Raw genomic sequence first — 17734 nt, 5'->3', positions numbered from 1 at the left:
GCTAACTTTATAGGATAATAGGGTGTCTCACTATAGTTAGAATTCTCACACGTAGTCTAACTTCTAATCATATTAAATTGGATAAATTATTTTCATTTCCTATAAGGGCATCCGCAGTGTTGCGGATGTCCCGGCGCCATTCCCCACAGAATTCTCACCGCCACGTCATAAGGACTTCTCACTGCATAGTGGCAGAATTCCTCTGCGGAATTCCCGACGGAATTCCCACATTAAAAAAAATCACAAATTCACAAATTAACCAATTTCCAGAAGTAAATAATTTATGGAATTAAAATTTCGACGCGAATACGGAGAAAACGACCACACTTTATTTTTAAAAAAATATACTTCCTTAAAAAAATACATAATTAATTAAAAAAAGTACATTATTTGAGGCATCATACCCGGCATCTGGGGCAACACCCCCCGACATCTGAGGCATCACCCCCGGCATCTGAGGCATCATCTCATACCACTGTGAGTACATGTTGTAGTACCCCGACATCATGCCCGATGGCATTTGAGATTGGGGCAGCATCCCCGGCATTTGGGACATCGACCGGGAAAAGTGCGTACTCCTGCCGATGGGAAAATGCGGCGCCAGTTAATCGCCCGAGGCGGGAGAAGAATCGCTATCGTGGTGCTCCATTGATGATTCAAAAGAAATGTATTTAAAGAGATAGATACTCGTTAAAACAAGTGGTGCGGATGAAATGAAGTTCAACGAGACGTATTTATAGAAAATCAAAAAAAACAATTAAATGCAAAAATCGGAATTCCACGGAAGGGTGCGGACCTGCGACGTCCTCATGCGAATTCCGTATCTGCGCGTGTGTGGCCCAATGGTGGACGTCCGCTACGGAATTCCGCTAAATCTGTGGGAATTCTGCGTCGACGTCCGCCATTGCGGATGCTCTAAGATATGCATTTACTTATATACACAATAAAAAACGGCATCCTACAACTATACGTGTATATTCAAGAATCTAACTTACACTATAGTCCGTATTCATACATTTCCTACTTTAACTTATGTATTCACATGCATATATACATATATAGCATTTAAAAAAATGACTTCTTTAATCATTTGTTTACTATTTTACACATATGCACAATATTATTAATATGATTACACAAATATTAACATTTATATTGGCATTTTACTATATGTATTTGAATATCACTATATTCTTTATTATACAAGAAAATGACTCTCTTTCTTTTCTTTTGTTAGTTACTTTTCTCTAAATACATTAATTATCACAACAAAATGATATTTATATTAAGTCAGGGGTGTTACAGTAGCGCCAGGAGATAGAAGAGGGGAGGAGGAGGAGGAGCAGAAGGGGGGGAGAGAGGTTAGAATTCATCAAATTCCGAAGACCACACTTTCATTCTGATCATTCCACTCTTGGGAGTATCTAGAATAGTGTTACTTATGTTGTCAATATTTTCAATTGTTTAGCTTTGACACTGTTTATTATGAGCTGTTTAATTCATCTTGTAGGATTTTTGGTGATTGTAATGATAATAATGTTGATTTAATCATTTGATTGTTAATTAGTACCTAGCTCTTGTTGTTATATTAATTGGTCTTGATCTTTGAATATTCAGGTGATTAGCTACCTCATGAATGATATTAGGCTTAGCTATTGATTAATTGAAAGGTGAAATAGCTAAGTTGGAATGATAACCACGTTGATCTATAAAATTTGGGAGAGTTGTGATCTTGTGTGAGGATTTTATGTTCTTAGGAAATTAGACACTAAACATTAGAGGGACACCTTGATGATAGAGTGCAACGCACACATGCTAGATACTTAAACGCAAAACTTGATCTAATTGAAAGATCGTCCTAACAAAACTAGAGATACATAGAGGCATAGGAATTGAATAGGTTAATTAACATTAAGTCCTTATATCATATCCTTGAATCTAAAAAAAAACTCATTTTAACTTAGCATATAAAAAATGTAAAACTCCTTTTAACCTAGCATATGGTAGAAAATAACTTAGAATATAAAAAACACATATTATTTTTATGTATGGAATAAAAATGATTGAATTAATTTAGGTACATTACAATTTTTAAAATCATATCACCATTTTCGTTCTAAATCAATTTTTCCATATAAAAACACATTTTTATTTTGTACTTCATCCGCCCTTAAAAAGTGGAGTATAAACTATTACCTTTTTAGTCCGTCATTAAAAAGTATGAACTTTATAAAATTTTGGACCTCACCACGTTACTAATAATGTAGACCCTATTATCTACTAACACTACTTTTACTATATTTTCTCTTCATCTTCTTTGTTTTACCAATTATTATACATTAAAACTTGTGCTCAAAAAAAAGTTTATACTTTCTAAGAACAGATGGAGTATATAAATGGAAAATCTGGGTTTGATGTCACTTTTAGGTCATTTTAGGTCATCCTTAATTAAAATGATTTAAAAATAAACTAACAATGATGTAAAAATTCCCTATATATGATTTTGTTATGCATTTCTGTATTTAAATCTAGTTTTGCATAGATTAAAACCTTATATAGGAAACAAATATTATTTTTATATATATACAAATTTTAACTAAAAAATATTAAATTAATTTAGAAAAAAATATGTTACAATTTTAAATTATATCACCATGTTCATTCAATCTACTTTTTGATTGGGGAATGTCACTTATTTTTATTTTTTAATGTTTCTCATAAGAAACGTTCTTTTAACAGCCTATAGGAAACAAATATTATTTCATTAATTAAAATTTTTACTATGGGTATAATTTATATTTCTATAAGTATTTTCTAAAAAAAATCGTAAAACCAACTGCAATAAACACTTTAAAAAATATTTATATAATTTATAAAAAATAGATATAGATGAACATGGTGATATAATTTAGAAGATTGTAATACATTTGTTTTAGCAAAAATAGATTTAGAATGAGAATAGTGATATCATTTTAAAAATATCCATCTGTGTCACAAAAAATGTCTCATTTTCCTTTTTTTGTTTTTCCTACTAAAGATGCTATATTTTTTTTAAAAAAAAATTCTCTCTCATATTAATATAAAACTTATATTTATTCTCTCTACTTAACACAAAACAAAATCCTCTCAAATCTCATGTTATCCCACAAGTGTGATATCATGTGTGGAACGGATGGTGTACTCCTTTTCTAAAATAATTCAATCAATTTTATTTAGGGGTGGCACAGTACGGTATACCGCACTCAAAATGTCATACCGGTACCGCAAATTGTGGTATGAGAAAATGTCATACCTATACCTTACAGAATTTTTCGGTATACCGCATTGCGGTATACCGAAAATTCGGTATGCTTATTTCCGATACCGTTACCATACCGTCTATGCGGTATACCATACCGTATTGTGGTATACCGTACTTTTACATTATACCGAAATAAGGTATGGCATTCCGAGTACGGTATACCAAAATAAGGTATGACATACCATAATACTTGTGTTTCATACCCAAAAAATTCTATTATAGCCAAATATTTAAAATAAAATTTCACTTATTTAAATAATATCCAAAAGATTAAAACTACACCATAATCAAATCTATACAGTGGACTTGATTTGCATCTTTGCATGTGTGTTTGGGGTTGGGGGCGGTTGAACTAAAATATGAAAGTAGGGTTAGGAATTTTAACATATTAACTATTTTTTATATAAATTTTAAATACAACTTATATATCAAATTTTTGGCAAATAGTGTAAATGCGGTATACCGCGGTATAGGAAAATCTATACCTTACCGTACCAAAATCTATCGGTACGGTATCCGTACGGCAACTTGCGGTATACCGCAAATTCGGTATTTTCGGTATTTTTTCGGTACGATAAGTGCGGTATTTCGGTATTACGGTATATTTTTCCAGCCCTAATTTTATTCCCTACACAAAAATAAAAATATGTTTTCGTATTCTAAGTTATTTTCTACTATATACTAAATTAATATTTTCTAGTGTATGCTAAGTTAAAAGGAGTTTTCTAAGAAAAATGAAAATTCCAACCCTCCAAGGCTTCAAACTGGGGGCACAAAGATCCTAACTACACCCTCTACCATTTGGCTATTAAGTATTTTTGTTACTATTTGAAAGGCGCGAAACCTATAATAAAGTAAGGAAAGTAGAAAAAAAGAAGAACAATAGCAATGTGTATTGAAAACTTTCAAATATAATATATTTATAGGCAAGATTCCTCATCAAATTTCTAACAACTCTCTAGCAGTCTTCCCAAATCTACCACTGACTAAAGATAAAATACTTAAAATTAAACCAACTATTAAACCACTCTGCATGACATGAGGAGTGATTCCGAAAATCTAAAACAAATTGATAACAATAATAAACTGAATAAATCCGCCACTAAGCATAACATACGTTAATGGTTTCTAAAGTTTAGCATTGATTTTGAAAAAACCTACATGCGTTTCTCTAGAGACGCAAAATCTACATGCATCCTTCCCCCTTATTTGGAAGGAAGTAAAAAGTCTCCAAAAATAGAATTCTCTTTCTATATTCTACTGCATTGAGAATTTCACCTTAAGCAAGTACTCCCTCCGTCCCATTAAAGATAACTCACTTTTCTTTTTTGTTTGTCTCATCTAAAATGACACATTACTATAAATGGAAATACCTTTATCTCTATTTTATTCTCTATCTTACTTTACTCTCTCTACCTAACACACAAAATAAATATGCATAAAACTCTGTACCGCTCAAGGAATAGGTCATCTTCCTTGGAACGGAGGGAGTACTAATATTTGAATCAATATCCCACGCTACTACTAAAGTCATCTTGAAAAAACCAACACATATAATATCTCTAACTTTAATGTGTCTTCCTTATTCTATTATTACTTCTAAGTATATGCATAATACTCCCTCTAATCTGTCTTCATTGTTCTATTATACCTTCATGTATATACATAATACTCCTTCAGCCGTATTTTTAATACTCCCTCTAATCTGTCTTCATTGTTCTATTATACCTTCATGTATATACATAATACTCCTTCAGCCGTATTAAAAATGAAATGTTTCCTAGAATAAAAATTATACTATATCTCTATTTATTTCATATTTCTTATTTTACTTTCTTTGTTAACTCACAAAACAGCATTGCATAAAATCTCACGTTAAAATCTAAATATTTCATATTTTTTTGGGGTGGAGAGAGTTTTTTTGACTTGGATAAATTTGTAGAATAGAAATTTGAATTTTATACCCCATATTCAATGATTGACAAAAAGAGCCTTCTAGAACAGATGAATTCGTTGTATTTTTTTCTACTGTTCTTTTAGATGAAGAATGGTCTATTAATGCTAAATTGTGATATTATTATTCTAAATTGATTGTGGTCTCGGTCTGCAAAAATTTAACCATACTTATTTGAGAGAGCGAGAGAGAAAGGGGTTTAAGGAGAGAGGGGTTTTAGATCGGCAGCCATGGCAGCGCTTTCACAAGCAAACCCTAGCTCCATCTCCACCGCATCCACCCACCCGACGTCTCCTTCAAATTCACCCCAATCTGACCTACCCAAACTCGAAGCCCTAATTCGAGAATCCCCTGATCCACCGAAACCAGAGGAAAGATCCCCAAATGAGAAATTTTCTGACGATTCGACCAAAGAAGGGGCCGGCGGCGATGGAGGAGGAGAGGAGGAGGAGGAGGAGGAAGGCGAGTGCGGATTCTGCTTGTTTATGAAAGCGGGCGGTTGCAGAGAAACTTTCACGGATTGGGAGAAGTGCGTGGAGGAAGGGGAGAAGAACAAAGAGGATATTGTGGAGAAATGCGTTCAGGCGACTTCGGCGTTGAGGAAGTGTATGGAGGCGCATTCCGATTACTATGCGCCGCTGCTCGATGCGGAGGAGGCGGTGATGAAGCAGATAGAGGAGGAAGAGAAATCAGATGATTCTGAGAAGAAGGAAGCGCCTTGATTTTGACTCTGAGATTGATTTCGATTTTTAGCGTTTCGTGATAGGAAATTGCTCTATCTAGAATAAACAGCGTTGGATATTTGGCTGCGAAACTGTTGATTTTAACATTGATTTCTTAATCTTTGTGATGTTTTGTTGTTCAATGAAGTGCCTATTTTGGCTTTTTTAGCTTCATGATTTTATTGATTAGTGGTTGGGAATGAACGCAAATGGGATTTGTGTTTTAATCAAGAATCATGTGTTTTCGAAATGTGCATCTTGGAGAAGATTTTATCAGAAAAATTTATCCGAATTCTTGAACATTTTGATTGACATAGCCATGGTTCTTAAATGTCACATATATAAAAAAAAATTCAACTAAGATTGTACAATCAGGTAGGTACCCGTTCTTGAAAAAATTCCCTTCCGGGCAACCAAACCCGATCTGAAATTGCGTCAGAGTACCCAATTACCCGAGTCGGGTATCTAGTCCCAAATATCAGATATCCAATTACCCGAGTCGGCAATTATATATACACAATAATACAAGTACGTATATAAAACTAGGTAATACTAGTGAGTAGTAATATTTAATTTGATATCGATAAGTATGTGACATAATTGATGTCTCAATTTTTGATTTGAAGTTTGATTATTGAATTTATTGTGTTATTAAAAATAAAATAAAAGTGAGAGGTGGGAGGCATTGATGAAGTCCAGGTGAAAAAATGAAGAAATGAATATTTAGAGATCTGGAATATAATGTGGATCAGAAGAGTGGATTTGAGGATGGAAAGAGGAGGAAATGTTATGGTGGTTCTGGCTGTGATTGTGTTGCTATTAAGGCGGGTGGAGTCGATCCGATTCGATCTGGAAACAGGGCACTCCAAATGCATAGCCGAGGATATCAGGATCAATTCAATGACAGTCGGAAAATATCAAGTCGTAAACAACAACGAGGGATTGCCTTTGCCGGATGCCCATAAAATCACTATTCGGGTACGGTCTCATTCTATTACTACAATAATTCATTTCTGCATACATGATAAATCTATGTATTGTTGCTGATACTGTTATATATGTATAAATATAGGTTACCTCAGCGTACGGGAACAACTACCACTACGCAGAAAATATTGCTTGGGGCCATTTTGCGTTTCAGGCAGCGGATGACGGTGATTACATGGCTTGCTTCTATGCCGCTGAGACCAAACCCTCCAGTTTTATGACTGTGGAGTTTGATTGGAAGTCCGGTGTCGCTGCCAGCGACTGGAGCCGTGTTGCCAAGAAAGGTTCCCTTCGTGTAAGTGCTCTCACTCTCTCGCTTACCTCTTACTCTCTATACTTGATGGATTTTCATCTTCAGGCAATGGAACTTGAGTTGAAGAATATGTACAATACAGTCCAGTTCATTCAAGACGAGATATATTACCTGCGCGAAAGGTATAATTCAGTTCTACAACCAAACTATGCTCTCCAACAACATATCTTGAATAGTAGCCTACTTGTTCTACAGGGAAAAAGAAATGCAACTGTTAAATATATCGACCAACTCCAAAATGGCGTGGCTCAGTTTTCTGTCGCTTCTAGTTTCGTTATCTGTCTCAGGCCTGCAGCTCTGGCACCTGAAGTCATTTTTTCAAAAGAAGAAGCTTATTTGAACTCATTCTTGGTATGGGGACTGTAATGTTTTTTAGTTTCAACTTGCAACATTATTCATCTTTGGAGAGAAAGAAGCTAGCTTAGAGAAACAAGTTTCTAAATCTTATACTAATACCATACATTGTTGTTTTTCACATTTTCGTGAGTCCAGATCTCAGCTTGCGCTGGCACTGCTTCGCACTCAAAAAAGTTATGAATGGCAAAATAAATTCACAGAGCACTCACAAACACACCAACCCTAATTTAAACATAACATAATTGCATGACAATGGAGATATCACCATGCAATTACTTCTGCCAAATTCCCTCTAAAACATTACCTTGTCCAGCAACATGAAATGAATAGGTGCCTGTGATTATCAGGAGGTACTCTTCTATCTTTTCAAGTATCTTCAAAATCTCTAAGTGAGGTGGCATCTGGTTCATGTCTGCAGACCAACACTGCACAGCTAACCTGTACGGTTAACAGAGCTTACAACGCCTTTCAGTGCAATTAAATGTAACTATGTCGACTGCTACAATCCTTATATATGAATCTATGGCTAATTCTGCTTCAGGTGTATGCAGACAACACTTACTCCTTTAGTTTGGGAATAACTTTTGTTGATCTGAATATTGGTATGTGTCCTTCTGCTACATATGTAGCTGCTTCATATGGTTCATATTGTGACATAGGAGGGTCTCCCTCGAGAATCTGCAACAGGTTAGAACCGTCTTTACCTTGTATATCGACCATGCCGGTATATGATATGCCATTATGGAGGTAGAGCTTCTTACCTAGTATAATATCATCCTGAAGGAAGAAAACATCGACTTTCTTGTCATATTTCCTGTGCTTGAAGAATTCAGGCGCCATGTAACGGTCTGTTGAAGTCACACAAAAGACAATACACATTATTAAAAATCGATTCAACTCCAGATGCACTGCGTTGATCTGTTTTAGATTTTAATACTCACAGCTTCCAGTCTCACCAGTCATTTTGTAAACATCATGAGAATGTTTTACCCTGATGAGCTTGCTTAACCCAAAATCTCCCACTTTTCGATGGTTGGCGCTGCTATTGACAAGTAGAACGTTGGAAACACACTGCTTTTTATCATCATATAGGGAAAGACCAGAATCTATACAGACGGTCAGCACAGACTCCATTGCGAGCTAAATGGAAATCAGCAGCAATTCTACTCTATTCTCACCATACATGAGACCACCTACTAACCTTGGTTTGAGATCTGTGTACTAAAACATTTGGCTCACTGTGGAGATACGCCATGCCTTTATTCCAAACATGATTAAAACATTCAGAGGAGCATAAAACTTAGTATTTTTAAGTACTACATAACATAAATTGCACCATTTCATATTTGAGATATACTGTAATTATTGCTGCATAATGATCTCATATTGATATTGCTGGGTGTTATATGGCAGATATAGGAAAAGCCAAACATTTTCAAATTTAGGGAAGCCCAAGCCTTATCCTTGATTCCCCCATACCCCCATTTCTAAACAGCAGGTTACTAAAGTATGTATTCAGATGAGTACATTTGCTGCCATAAAAAAAGATAAGCATGAAAATAGGAGACACAGCTTTATGATAGAGAGGGATTGAGACGAGTGGTCAATGATGTACTGTAAGTTTCGGATTTCTTGGTAAACCAAAATGACAATAACCACATTTTACCTCGCAATATCCATTGCAAAATTGATTGCAGTTGACAAACTCAAAGCCCCTTTTTCCTGTAGATGTTGATGCAGATCACCTTAATAAGGAACAATAACAATTGGACAATTTGTAGTGAAATGCAAAACTTTACACTAACAGAAACATGTATCACTGACGCCTCTCAAGTACTCTATGACTAACATTAAGGGCTTTTTGTCGGTAACAGCACATAGAAACTGGACAATATTTAGATGACGAAGCTTCGCGAGCAAATTGACCTCATGCTTGAATCCATGCTGTATTACGGTCAACAAACAGGAATACAAAATAGTAAGAAAAGATACTTGAGTAAATCGGTTATACAGATACTATATGAGTGACTGGGGAATAGAAGCAGAAAAAGCTAAAATCTAAGTTCAGCATATGGATTGAACACATCAAACAGACAGTTCAGAATAAACTTAATATTATATGACAGACAAGGTTTAGGTCCCATTCTGGCATGCAAGGGGCAAAATACTAATATAAATTATATAATGAAAAATTGAATTAGCAACACAGTGGTGTGGAAAACCATACATCACTAATCTGCCGTCTGAAAGGCTCGGAAGAATTCGCTTGACAGCTACTGGTGTTCCGTGTTTCCCACCAACTAGCTTTTAGTATCTCACCAAAAGAACCCTATCAATACCAAGTGTCATCAATAGGAAAAGAGAGGTGACATGTACCCAAGTCTTAAGATGAATAGATTTTAGTAAAGGGAATGAAGAAGCACTGACAGTTGTCAGAAAAAATTAGGATTAGCACACACCTAAACACAGTCATGGTTTCTCACTTCTTCGACTTCACGTCATGTAGTGTGTGACAGAGAATCAGAAAACAGCTTGTATGGAGTAAAAAGCGGTTGAAATCAAAACTGACGAGAACAAAGCAAAAAAAAGGAAGACAAAAACTGGAATTTAACTCAAAATAAACACTCCTCCAGAGAGTCTTGAGGCAATGCTCAGAAACGCCTACGCTTCACTGTCAACAAGTTTCGTCTTTGCTGGATGCATTCTTCAAATCCTTCAAATCCTCCCACATAATTTACAGGAGTTCACAAGACAAGAATCCTACAAAAGTTGCCCTAATTGATTCAAATCATTTCTAATCTATTTAAATCACATCAAATCCAAACTTACTTAATTTATTTAGATAATAATTGACAACAATGGCTAATAGTTCAACAACTTTGACGTTGGACAGTAATCCATCCATAAAGAGGATTAATATCAGTCGCCTTCCTAGCGAAAACAGCATTTCCGCAAGGCTGGAGTCGAACCTAAAACACTTGGCTTTAATCGGTGGAGGCTCATACTATCGCTTGCGAACGTAACTTAGACAGGACCCAAGAAGGTGCTGATGAAAATGGTGAACCATTGGTAAAAGCGAGCACGCTTCATGGTGAGGAGGCTCACTGTGGCACGCAGAGAGCGCGTTGAATAGGGTATCAATGGCCTCGTTCTACCTAAAGGTACACAAAATGCAGACTGGTAGCAGGTGCAGCAACGACCATTGGTTGCTGGATGGTGGTGTGCGGAGCAGGTGCAGGGTGTAGGGCGGTGATGGCTCAGTGTTGAGGTTGTGAGAATCAGTGTTACTGATCTGGGATGAATGTTGGTCACATGGAGTGTGGGAGTCGTGCTATCCCCACCCCTAATCAAGCCAAGAGCCCATAGCTCCCGCAATGGCGCCAGCTTATCCTCGATACCCTTAGATATCCTGGCATCGAGGATGATCAATTGCATGTTGATGTTGACAGCCTTCTCCATTCCATCCAGACATTGTTCGTAGCTGCAAGTGTTCACCATGACTGAAGGCACGCTCCGCGCACCGACTGATATGGAGTCAAACTGGTCGAACACAAAACTAACGAGAACAAAGCAAAAAGGAAGACAGTAACTGGAACTGAACACCAAGAAAACAATCCTCCGGAGATGTCCACGTCAATCCTCATAACCACTAACAAGTTTGGTCTCTACTGGACACATTCTTCAAATCCTCCCACGGAATTTATAGGAGTTTGCACGACAACAATCCCACAAAACTTACGCTAATTGATTCAAATCAATTCCTAATATATTCCCGATTCACCCAAATCATATCAAATCTAATAAAAGATAATAACTGGCAATAATAAGCTACTAATTCTTCAACAGCTTTGACACTGAATAGTGATCCATCCATGAATGGGATCAATATTAACAGCAGTAACAAGGTCCACAGTCCATACATAACTATAAAAATTTCCAGGAAGGCAGACCTAAATGCAGATGGTATTACGAGATGAACAATAGTTAAATGGAACAAATCTAAGTTGGTTTTATTTACAGTCCGATGTCAAGAGTAAATATTCATGTCAAGAGTAAATATTCTAAATAGTGGAAACAGAAAGGACCCTTACATGTGTGCTCTAACAAGATTTATAAGTCCCTAGTTTGTTAATCATGTAGTATCAAAAGACTATATCCAAGTTTGACCAAGCAGGAGGTCATAAATATATTTCTTACCTACCCCACAAGAGTTGAGTTAGACAAGTCCAATTCTTCAGGGTCTATCTCCCAATCGCACTTGTTGGGCAGAGGAGGTGGTACAGGTCCTGGTTCAAAGTGACTTCCATTCATTTCTGACCCTGCAATACAGAAAATGAACGGATATCAGAAAATGTTAAAACATAAGGAAAAACAAAATGTGAGAAACGGGAGGGATTTTTTCATCCAAGTAGAAAAGGCATTTCAGCACTAGGAATGCGATTCAAAATCATGAGATTTACATAAGATTCATCACCATGGGATTTTTGAAATTCAATCATGCTAGATCTTTTTGCTCCTTCGTCATCAAATTTACGAATCCGTACAAGTTAGTTTCCTCGATCCTAATTAGTTGAGTTGGATAGTTTGTTTATGCCGGTAGTGCAAAAATGGTCATAAAAAGCCTAGAAGAAGTGAAGTAGCTGCAAAATACATCATCAATGTACAAAATCTCACAGAAAACGGAACTGATTCACGCAGGACATCAAATTATCGATCCAATTCTTCAATTGCCAACAAAAAAGTGAACAAACACAATCACCACACTAACACACTTCGCACAGCACAAACACACGCATAATCACTCGCCAAGAGAAAAAAAAAACGAGAGAAGTTGTACCGTGTTTGTCTAGCGATCATCTGCTTCGTACACAATTAAGCACTTTAGGGTGTCCAGTATAAGGTGGACACACCAAACATCCCGGCCCCATATTTTGTCTATAGCCCCAATTTTGTTGTTCATGGCCTCAAAATTTTGTGTACGCCACTATGGTGGACACCTCCAATAGCCCCCAAATTTTATAATCAACTTTCATTTTATAATGTTTTCAAGTAATTATGAACAAATTTATCGGGCTATACGTAATTAGAAGAAGCCGACTATACGAATTTAAAATAAAAATAAAAATAAAAATAAAAATAAAAATAAAAATAAAATACAAATTAAAATTAAAATTAGAATTACACACTAAATTAAAATTAAAATTAAAATTAAAATTAAAATTAAAATTAAAATCACACACTACATTGAATCTAGTACAAATCACTACCGACGTGGTCTCGTGGGATTGTCCGCCGATGAGTAATGGTGCGAGGGATCGGATCCTCCGCCTCCTCCGCCAAACGGGCCGCTACCTCCTGGGCGGCCTGGTGTTGCACCTGTTGAATCAGAGCATTCCAGTTGTCTCTCCACAAATTATTCATTTCCGACCCCAAATTGTAGTGAGAGAAATTTGTATAGATGTTGTGTTTGAATGGTGTGAAAATAATGAATGGAGTGGGGTGTATTTATAGGTGAATTGAAGTGTAAAAAAAAAATTAAAAATGGCATGCAACCGCCGCGGCGGATATCCGCTACTATAATAGCCGCGGCTATAGCCGCGCCTATACCCCCACCGCCGCATCCTCGCCCCCACTCGCGGCGAAGCCTCGTCCGCCGCCCTCCCCCCCACCAGCAACGTCCACCCTCGCGGCGGACACCCCCCCCACTATGACCGCCGCGCCTACCGCCCCCCACCGCCTCCCTTCGCGGCGTCCGCCGCGTCCACTCCATAGTGGACGCTCTAATCAGCGATCCAGCCGTGGATCGCCGCGGTGCGTGCCACAGAATCAGCGACTTCCGGCTCACGTGCGGAATCAGTAAATTTTTGTATGATTTATGTCAACTTCAACCTTTTTGTAGTAATATAAAACAAAAAATGTATGAATTTTATATTTACCATGCAATCTTCTTTTCACTCTTTTCAACGGCAGCGGAGCCGAGATTTTGGGCAAAATATATGTATAAACAAATCTTGTTATAACGAAAAGGGTATTTAAAAGAAATTTTTAAATTTAAAGAAAAATGTCATGGCTATAGATTTTTGGGGCAAATGCCTCACCAACCATGACTCTTTTTACTTTGAATTTGTTTTGCAGAGATTGAGTTCACTTTCGCTGATCGAAATTTCTCTGTGTTTTTTTTTCACTTTAAAATTATGGATCAAATTAAGAGAAATACTAGTAAATTGAATAAGTTGGTGTTTAGCTTGATATTATATTTGAATTATTTTAATTAACTCTAATATATTAATTAAATATCTTAATTTTTACTTAAAAAATAATAATGTAAGGGGGCGTGGTAGCTCTTATAACAATTAACATGGCTTGATGGTTAATGGGCTTTCATGATTTGGTGAATAGAATAGTACGGTGTTTGGTTCAGCCCATGGAGGGAGTTTGGGACTATTTCCATCGTTTGGCTGAACATGAGAATGAAGGAAACAAAAGTTGTTCTGCCTAAATTACCCTTACCATGTCGTAGGTGATTGATAATTAGCGCCGCTCATCCCAATTTTTTAGACAAATATGGCGCTAAACCTAGTTCTGTTCCCGCCCAATCATTCTGAAACTCCATTAGGTGGCTTAATTAGGTTACTTAAACCGATTTTCTAGTTTCCAGCATTGTGATAAGTCGTATTCTAGGCTTTGTTACGGGTCAGTATGATGTGCATATTTGAACTTTATCTGCAAAACAAGTTGCTTAAGCGTGCAGGTTGAGTGTTCTAGCCAGTAGGCAAAGCTTCAGATACTTCGGGTGAAAAGGGCGTCAGGACGATTACGTACTGACCAGTATACATGCAAAAATGGCTCGAGATGGAGAAGAAGGATAGCTGGGACTGATCAACCACAATTGTCACGACCGCCCTTCTAGGGTATAATAAATGCGGCGATCGCGACTTAAACGGACTTAAATACAATCAAAGAAAAAAAACTAGGGTTTTATAAAAGAGGTTTGACCAAGGTATTTAACGACAATTAATCAAAAGCAAAGGGCAGAGCGACGCCTTGACAGATAGACTAAATAGAGGAACAATTATCATCATTTATTTCGAAATAACGAGGGTTCAACGTATTCCAAAACACATCATGTCTTTAGATTCTAAACGAAATCAAAAATAGTTTAGAGAATTCAACAATAAGTAAAACGGTTTTCAGCGGAAGCATCCAAGAGAAAAGTGACGTCATGTATGAAGACACAACGACACTCGTAGTCAAAATATATCAATATTTAATTCTTCATTTAATTTGCTCAACACCGCCAACCGCTCGTCGCCGCTCAACCTGCACATAAGGAAAACACATGCAGGGCTGAGTACTAAAATAATACTCAATGGGCTCATGCCGAAAACATTTTCAATAAAGAGTTTTATTTATCATGCCATACGAGAGTAACCATCGGGTTTTAACTTTAGAAAGGCCCGAGGCACTAAAATCATTTCCCATTGTAAAAGTCGACTGCAGTCATTTTCCCATAGACGTTAGCCATATCTGCCAATACATGACAAGGAATGCGGCCGCAAACCAGGTCACTAGACCGGCCAGCCCGTACGCTAGCACACGATCTACCATAGGTGTACACTAATCCAAGTAGGGTTTGCAGCCCTACGAGGACCCGAATTCGATTTATATAATAATGGCTTCAAGCCATATCAGATAGGCACGTTAAAAATCAAATAAGGCATGATAAACACGATTTCATTTTCATCGATAAAAACATTTAGGACATCGTCCTTATTTAAAAGAAAGCCCACCTCAACTGCTTAATTCACAAGTATTTTCTTCCCCTTGATATCACGTTTCGCTTGTGAGGATTCACCTTTAGTATTTAGATAATACATAAATCAATACCTTTTTCAATTGAGTAAATAAAATGCATGCATCTCATGTCTCCAATTATTTTCCCGTTCAAGATTATAAATTTTTCCCAATCAATGTTTTCGATTAATTTCGGCTGCTCACGCCCCAACCAATTATATTAGAAACAAGCCCAAACCAAATAATAATTAAATCCCTCAAGTCTTTATCTAATAGAAACGAGAAATTAATAATCCCATTTCATAACAGTACACTCTCTTCCTATACACCGCACACGTACACGCATATTTTAATAAATTTGAAAGAACCAAAAGGAGTGCATGTATTTCTTTAATAAGGATACACGGCAATATTTGCAAACAATAAAAAGGAGTACACGTAAAATATCACTTCCATTTAAGAATTATTAAAGATTGGTTTATGAAGGGATTGAAGTACACGTACACACCCATCCCCATTTAAAAATCAATTACTCAACTCAAACAAAAACGAATTTTATACTATTCCGCTTTCCTATATACGCAAACAATCATTGACTCCCTTTTTTAAAAGTAAGTCGACAGAATAAAGCTCTCTTCTAAAACCATCGGCTTCTCCCCTCTCTCTCTTTACTGTGTTTTTATTTCAATGAACATCTCCAGAAACTTCTCTCCCTTTCTTTTTATTTGTTGAAACAGAATACATAATAGCAAATCACTCAAAAGAGATACACATAAAGCTCAAGGAACGCTATCCCGATTCGTCCCGAAAAGTCCCCGCAGTTAAGTTCTTAAATTTTAATTTAGTTGATTGTTTTAATTCGGTTCTCGAGTTTTGATTGACGCACTAAGCGATATGCTTGATGTTTGGAGAATTAATAAAGAGGGTGAGGTTTATACCTTCGCTGAACAGATCGGCTTAGACAAAAGATCGAAGCTTCAGATTTCCCCCTTTCCGGATTTGGTTTCAAATTTCTGTCAAGAAGAGGTTCTGGTGTAAATGAGAATTCACCTTACGAAGAAAAAAAAAGGGAGGAACGTGAAAAAGAATGATTACCGTGGTGAGATTAGGATTTGGTTGGGGAAAAGATGAGCTCCTTCTTCCTATTGCTTCCTCCGCCGCTTGAGGAAATTTTGAGGTTCAAAGTGAGAGTGGGTGACTGCGAATTTGTGTGAGGGAAAGGGATTAGGGTATGGGGATTAATATACCGTTCAAAATGGGTTCACAATTGAGAGTTGATTGTGGTGTAATTTTGGAACAGATTGCAGAGGAGGAGCGGTTATTGAGCGTGGGAGAGGGAACGTAAACTCGGTAATTGATTTCATCAATTAAATGTGATATACCAAATCTCCTTATCTTTGGGGTTACATTTGCAGATCAAAGGGATGGAAGGGAAGAGAAACCGCGTAAGGGAGGAGAGGGAATCTCTGCAACATATTAATTTAATTTGTAACTAAGGAAAGTCTTGGTGACCAAGACTAGGAGTAGAGATTAAATTTAAAATGGATTTGGGCTATAAGCATCGGTATTTTATTAAATTGTGTAGCCCACACTTTATTTATCACCGGACTGGATTTTTTTTTTGTATAATTTATTTAATTTATCGGATCCAACACGGAATCGAGTCCAATAAATATTCCTCACGGACAGGAATTGTTTAAATTCGCATTGTGATTTACTTCACAATTTCTAACCCCAATAATAAATTATCAATTATTCACAAACATTTAATCTCACCCCTCATTAATTATTCAAAGTAGCCACGTCACATACTCCACAAAGTTGGCCCAGTCAAAATACCAACTCAAAATTAGGTCACGTAAAGTATCCAACAACAATTTCATTCGACAATTAATTCACAGACTTCGCGACATTAAAAGCATTAAATGCAAGTACTTTAGGGTTCGAAAATTAGGGTTCAAAAAGTGGGGCGTTACATCCTACCACTCTTAAAAGAAATTTCGTCCCGAAATTTGGTATCCTCAAGGAAAGAGTTCAGGGTGCAGGTCTATCATCTTGTCCTCATTCTCCCACGTGGCTTCTTCGTGCCCATGATTTCTCCAAAGTACCTTCACGTACGCAACCGGTTTATTTCTCACTTGCTGGACCTTTCGGTCCAAAATCATTTGGGGTCTCTCTTCGTAGCTCAAGTCCAGGTTCAACGCGACTTCTTTGTAGTGAATGACGTGCTTTGGGTCGAACACATATTTTCGTAACTGCGACACATGAAAGACGTTGTGCACGTTTCCAAGGCTTGGGGGTAGCGC

At 36.9% G+C, this 17734-nt stretch overlaps 3 protein-coding genes across 3 annotated transcripts; 2 read left to right on the top strand and 1 right to left on the bottom strand.

Moving 5' to 3' along the window:
• The first annotated feature begins 5360 nt into the window (after window positions 1-5360).
• On the top strand, window positions 5361-6145 carry LOC121754269. The gene has a single exon (XM_042149642.1). The coding sequence runs from the start codon at window positions 5486-5488 to the stop codon at window positions 5975-5977; it is 492 nt and encodes a 163-aa protein (XP_042005576.1). The 5' UTR covers window positions 5361-5485; the 3' UTR covers window positions 5978-6145.
• A 551-nt stretch (window positions 6146-6696) lies between these two features.
• On the top strand, window positions 6697-7495 carry LOC121754413 (transmembrane emp24 domain-containing protein p24delta9-like). The gene is made up of 3 exons (XM_042149776.1): window positions 6697-6955; window positions 7050-7409; window positions 7457-7495. The coding sequence occupies exons 1-3, from the start codon at window positions 6719-6721 to the stop codon at window positions 7493-7495; spliced, it is 636 nt and encodes a 211-aa protein (XP_042005710.1). The 5' UTR covers window positions 6697-6718.
• On the bottom strand, window positions 7266-12462 carry LOC121755565 (serine/threonine-protein kinase STY8-like). Its single transcript, XM_042150880.1, is given in 9 exon segments — window positions 7266-7388; window positions 7490-7581; window positions 7939-8072; window positions 8197-8312; window positions 8396-8419; window positions 8421-8482; window positions 8576-9963; window positions 11832-11953; window positions 12109-12462. Coding segments are annotated over 6 exon segments (585 nt in total). The 5' UTR covers window positions 8769-9963; window positions 11832-11953; window positions 12109-12462; the 3' UTR covers window positions 7266-7388; window positions 7490-7525.
• Between the last annotated feature and the right edge of the window lie 5272 nt (window positions 12463-17734).

Source organism: Salvia splendens, chromosome 11 (assembly GCF_004379255.2).
Source record: "Salvia splendens isolate huo1 chromosome 11, SspV2, whole genome shotgun sequence".
NCBI classification, from domain to species: Eukaryota; Viridiplantae; Streptophyta; class Magnoliopsida; order Lamiales; family Lamiaceae; genus Salvia; species Salvia splendens.
This window is presented reverse-complemented; position numbering and strand designations above follow the sequence as displayed.

What these genes read in the sequence shown, in the direction of transcription:
- LOC121754269 (XM_042149642.1), top strand. Translation starts at nt 5,486, where the DNA reads ATGGCAGCGCTTTCACAAGCAAACCCTAGCTCCATCTCCACCGCATCC.
- LOC121754413 (XM_042149776.1), top strand. Translation starts at nt 6,719, where the DNA reads ATGTGGATCAGAAGAGTGGATTTGAGGATGGAAAGAGGAGGAAATGTT. An exon ending in CCCATAAAATCACTATTCGG is followed by an intron (nt 6,956 to 7,049) that starts GTACGGTCTCAT and finishes GTATAAATATAG; the next exon opens with GTTACCTCAGCGTACGGGAA. An exon ending in TGCGCGAAAGGTATAATTCA is followed by an intron (nt 7,410 to 7,456) that starts GTTCTACAACCA and finishes CTTGAATAGTAG; the next exon opens with CCTACTTGTTCTACAGGGAA.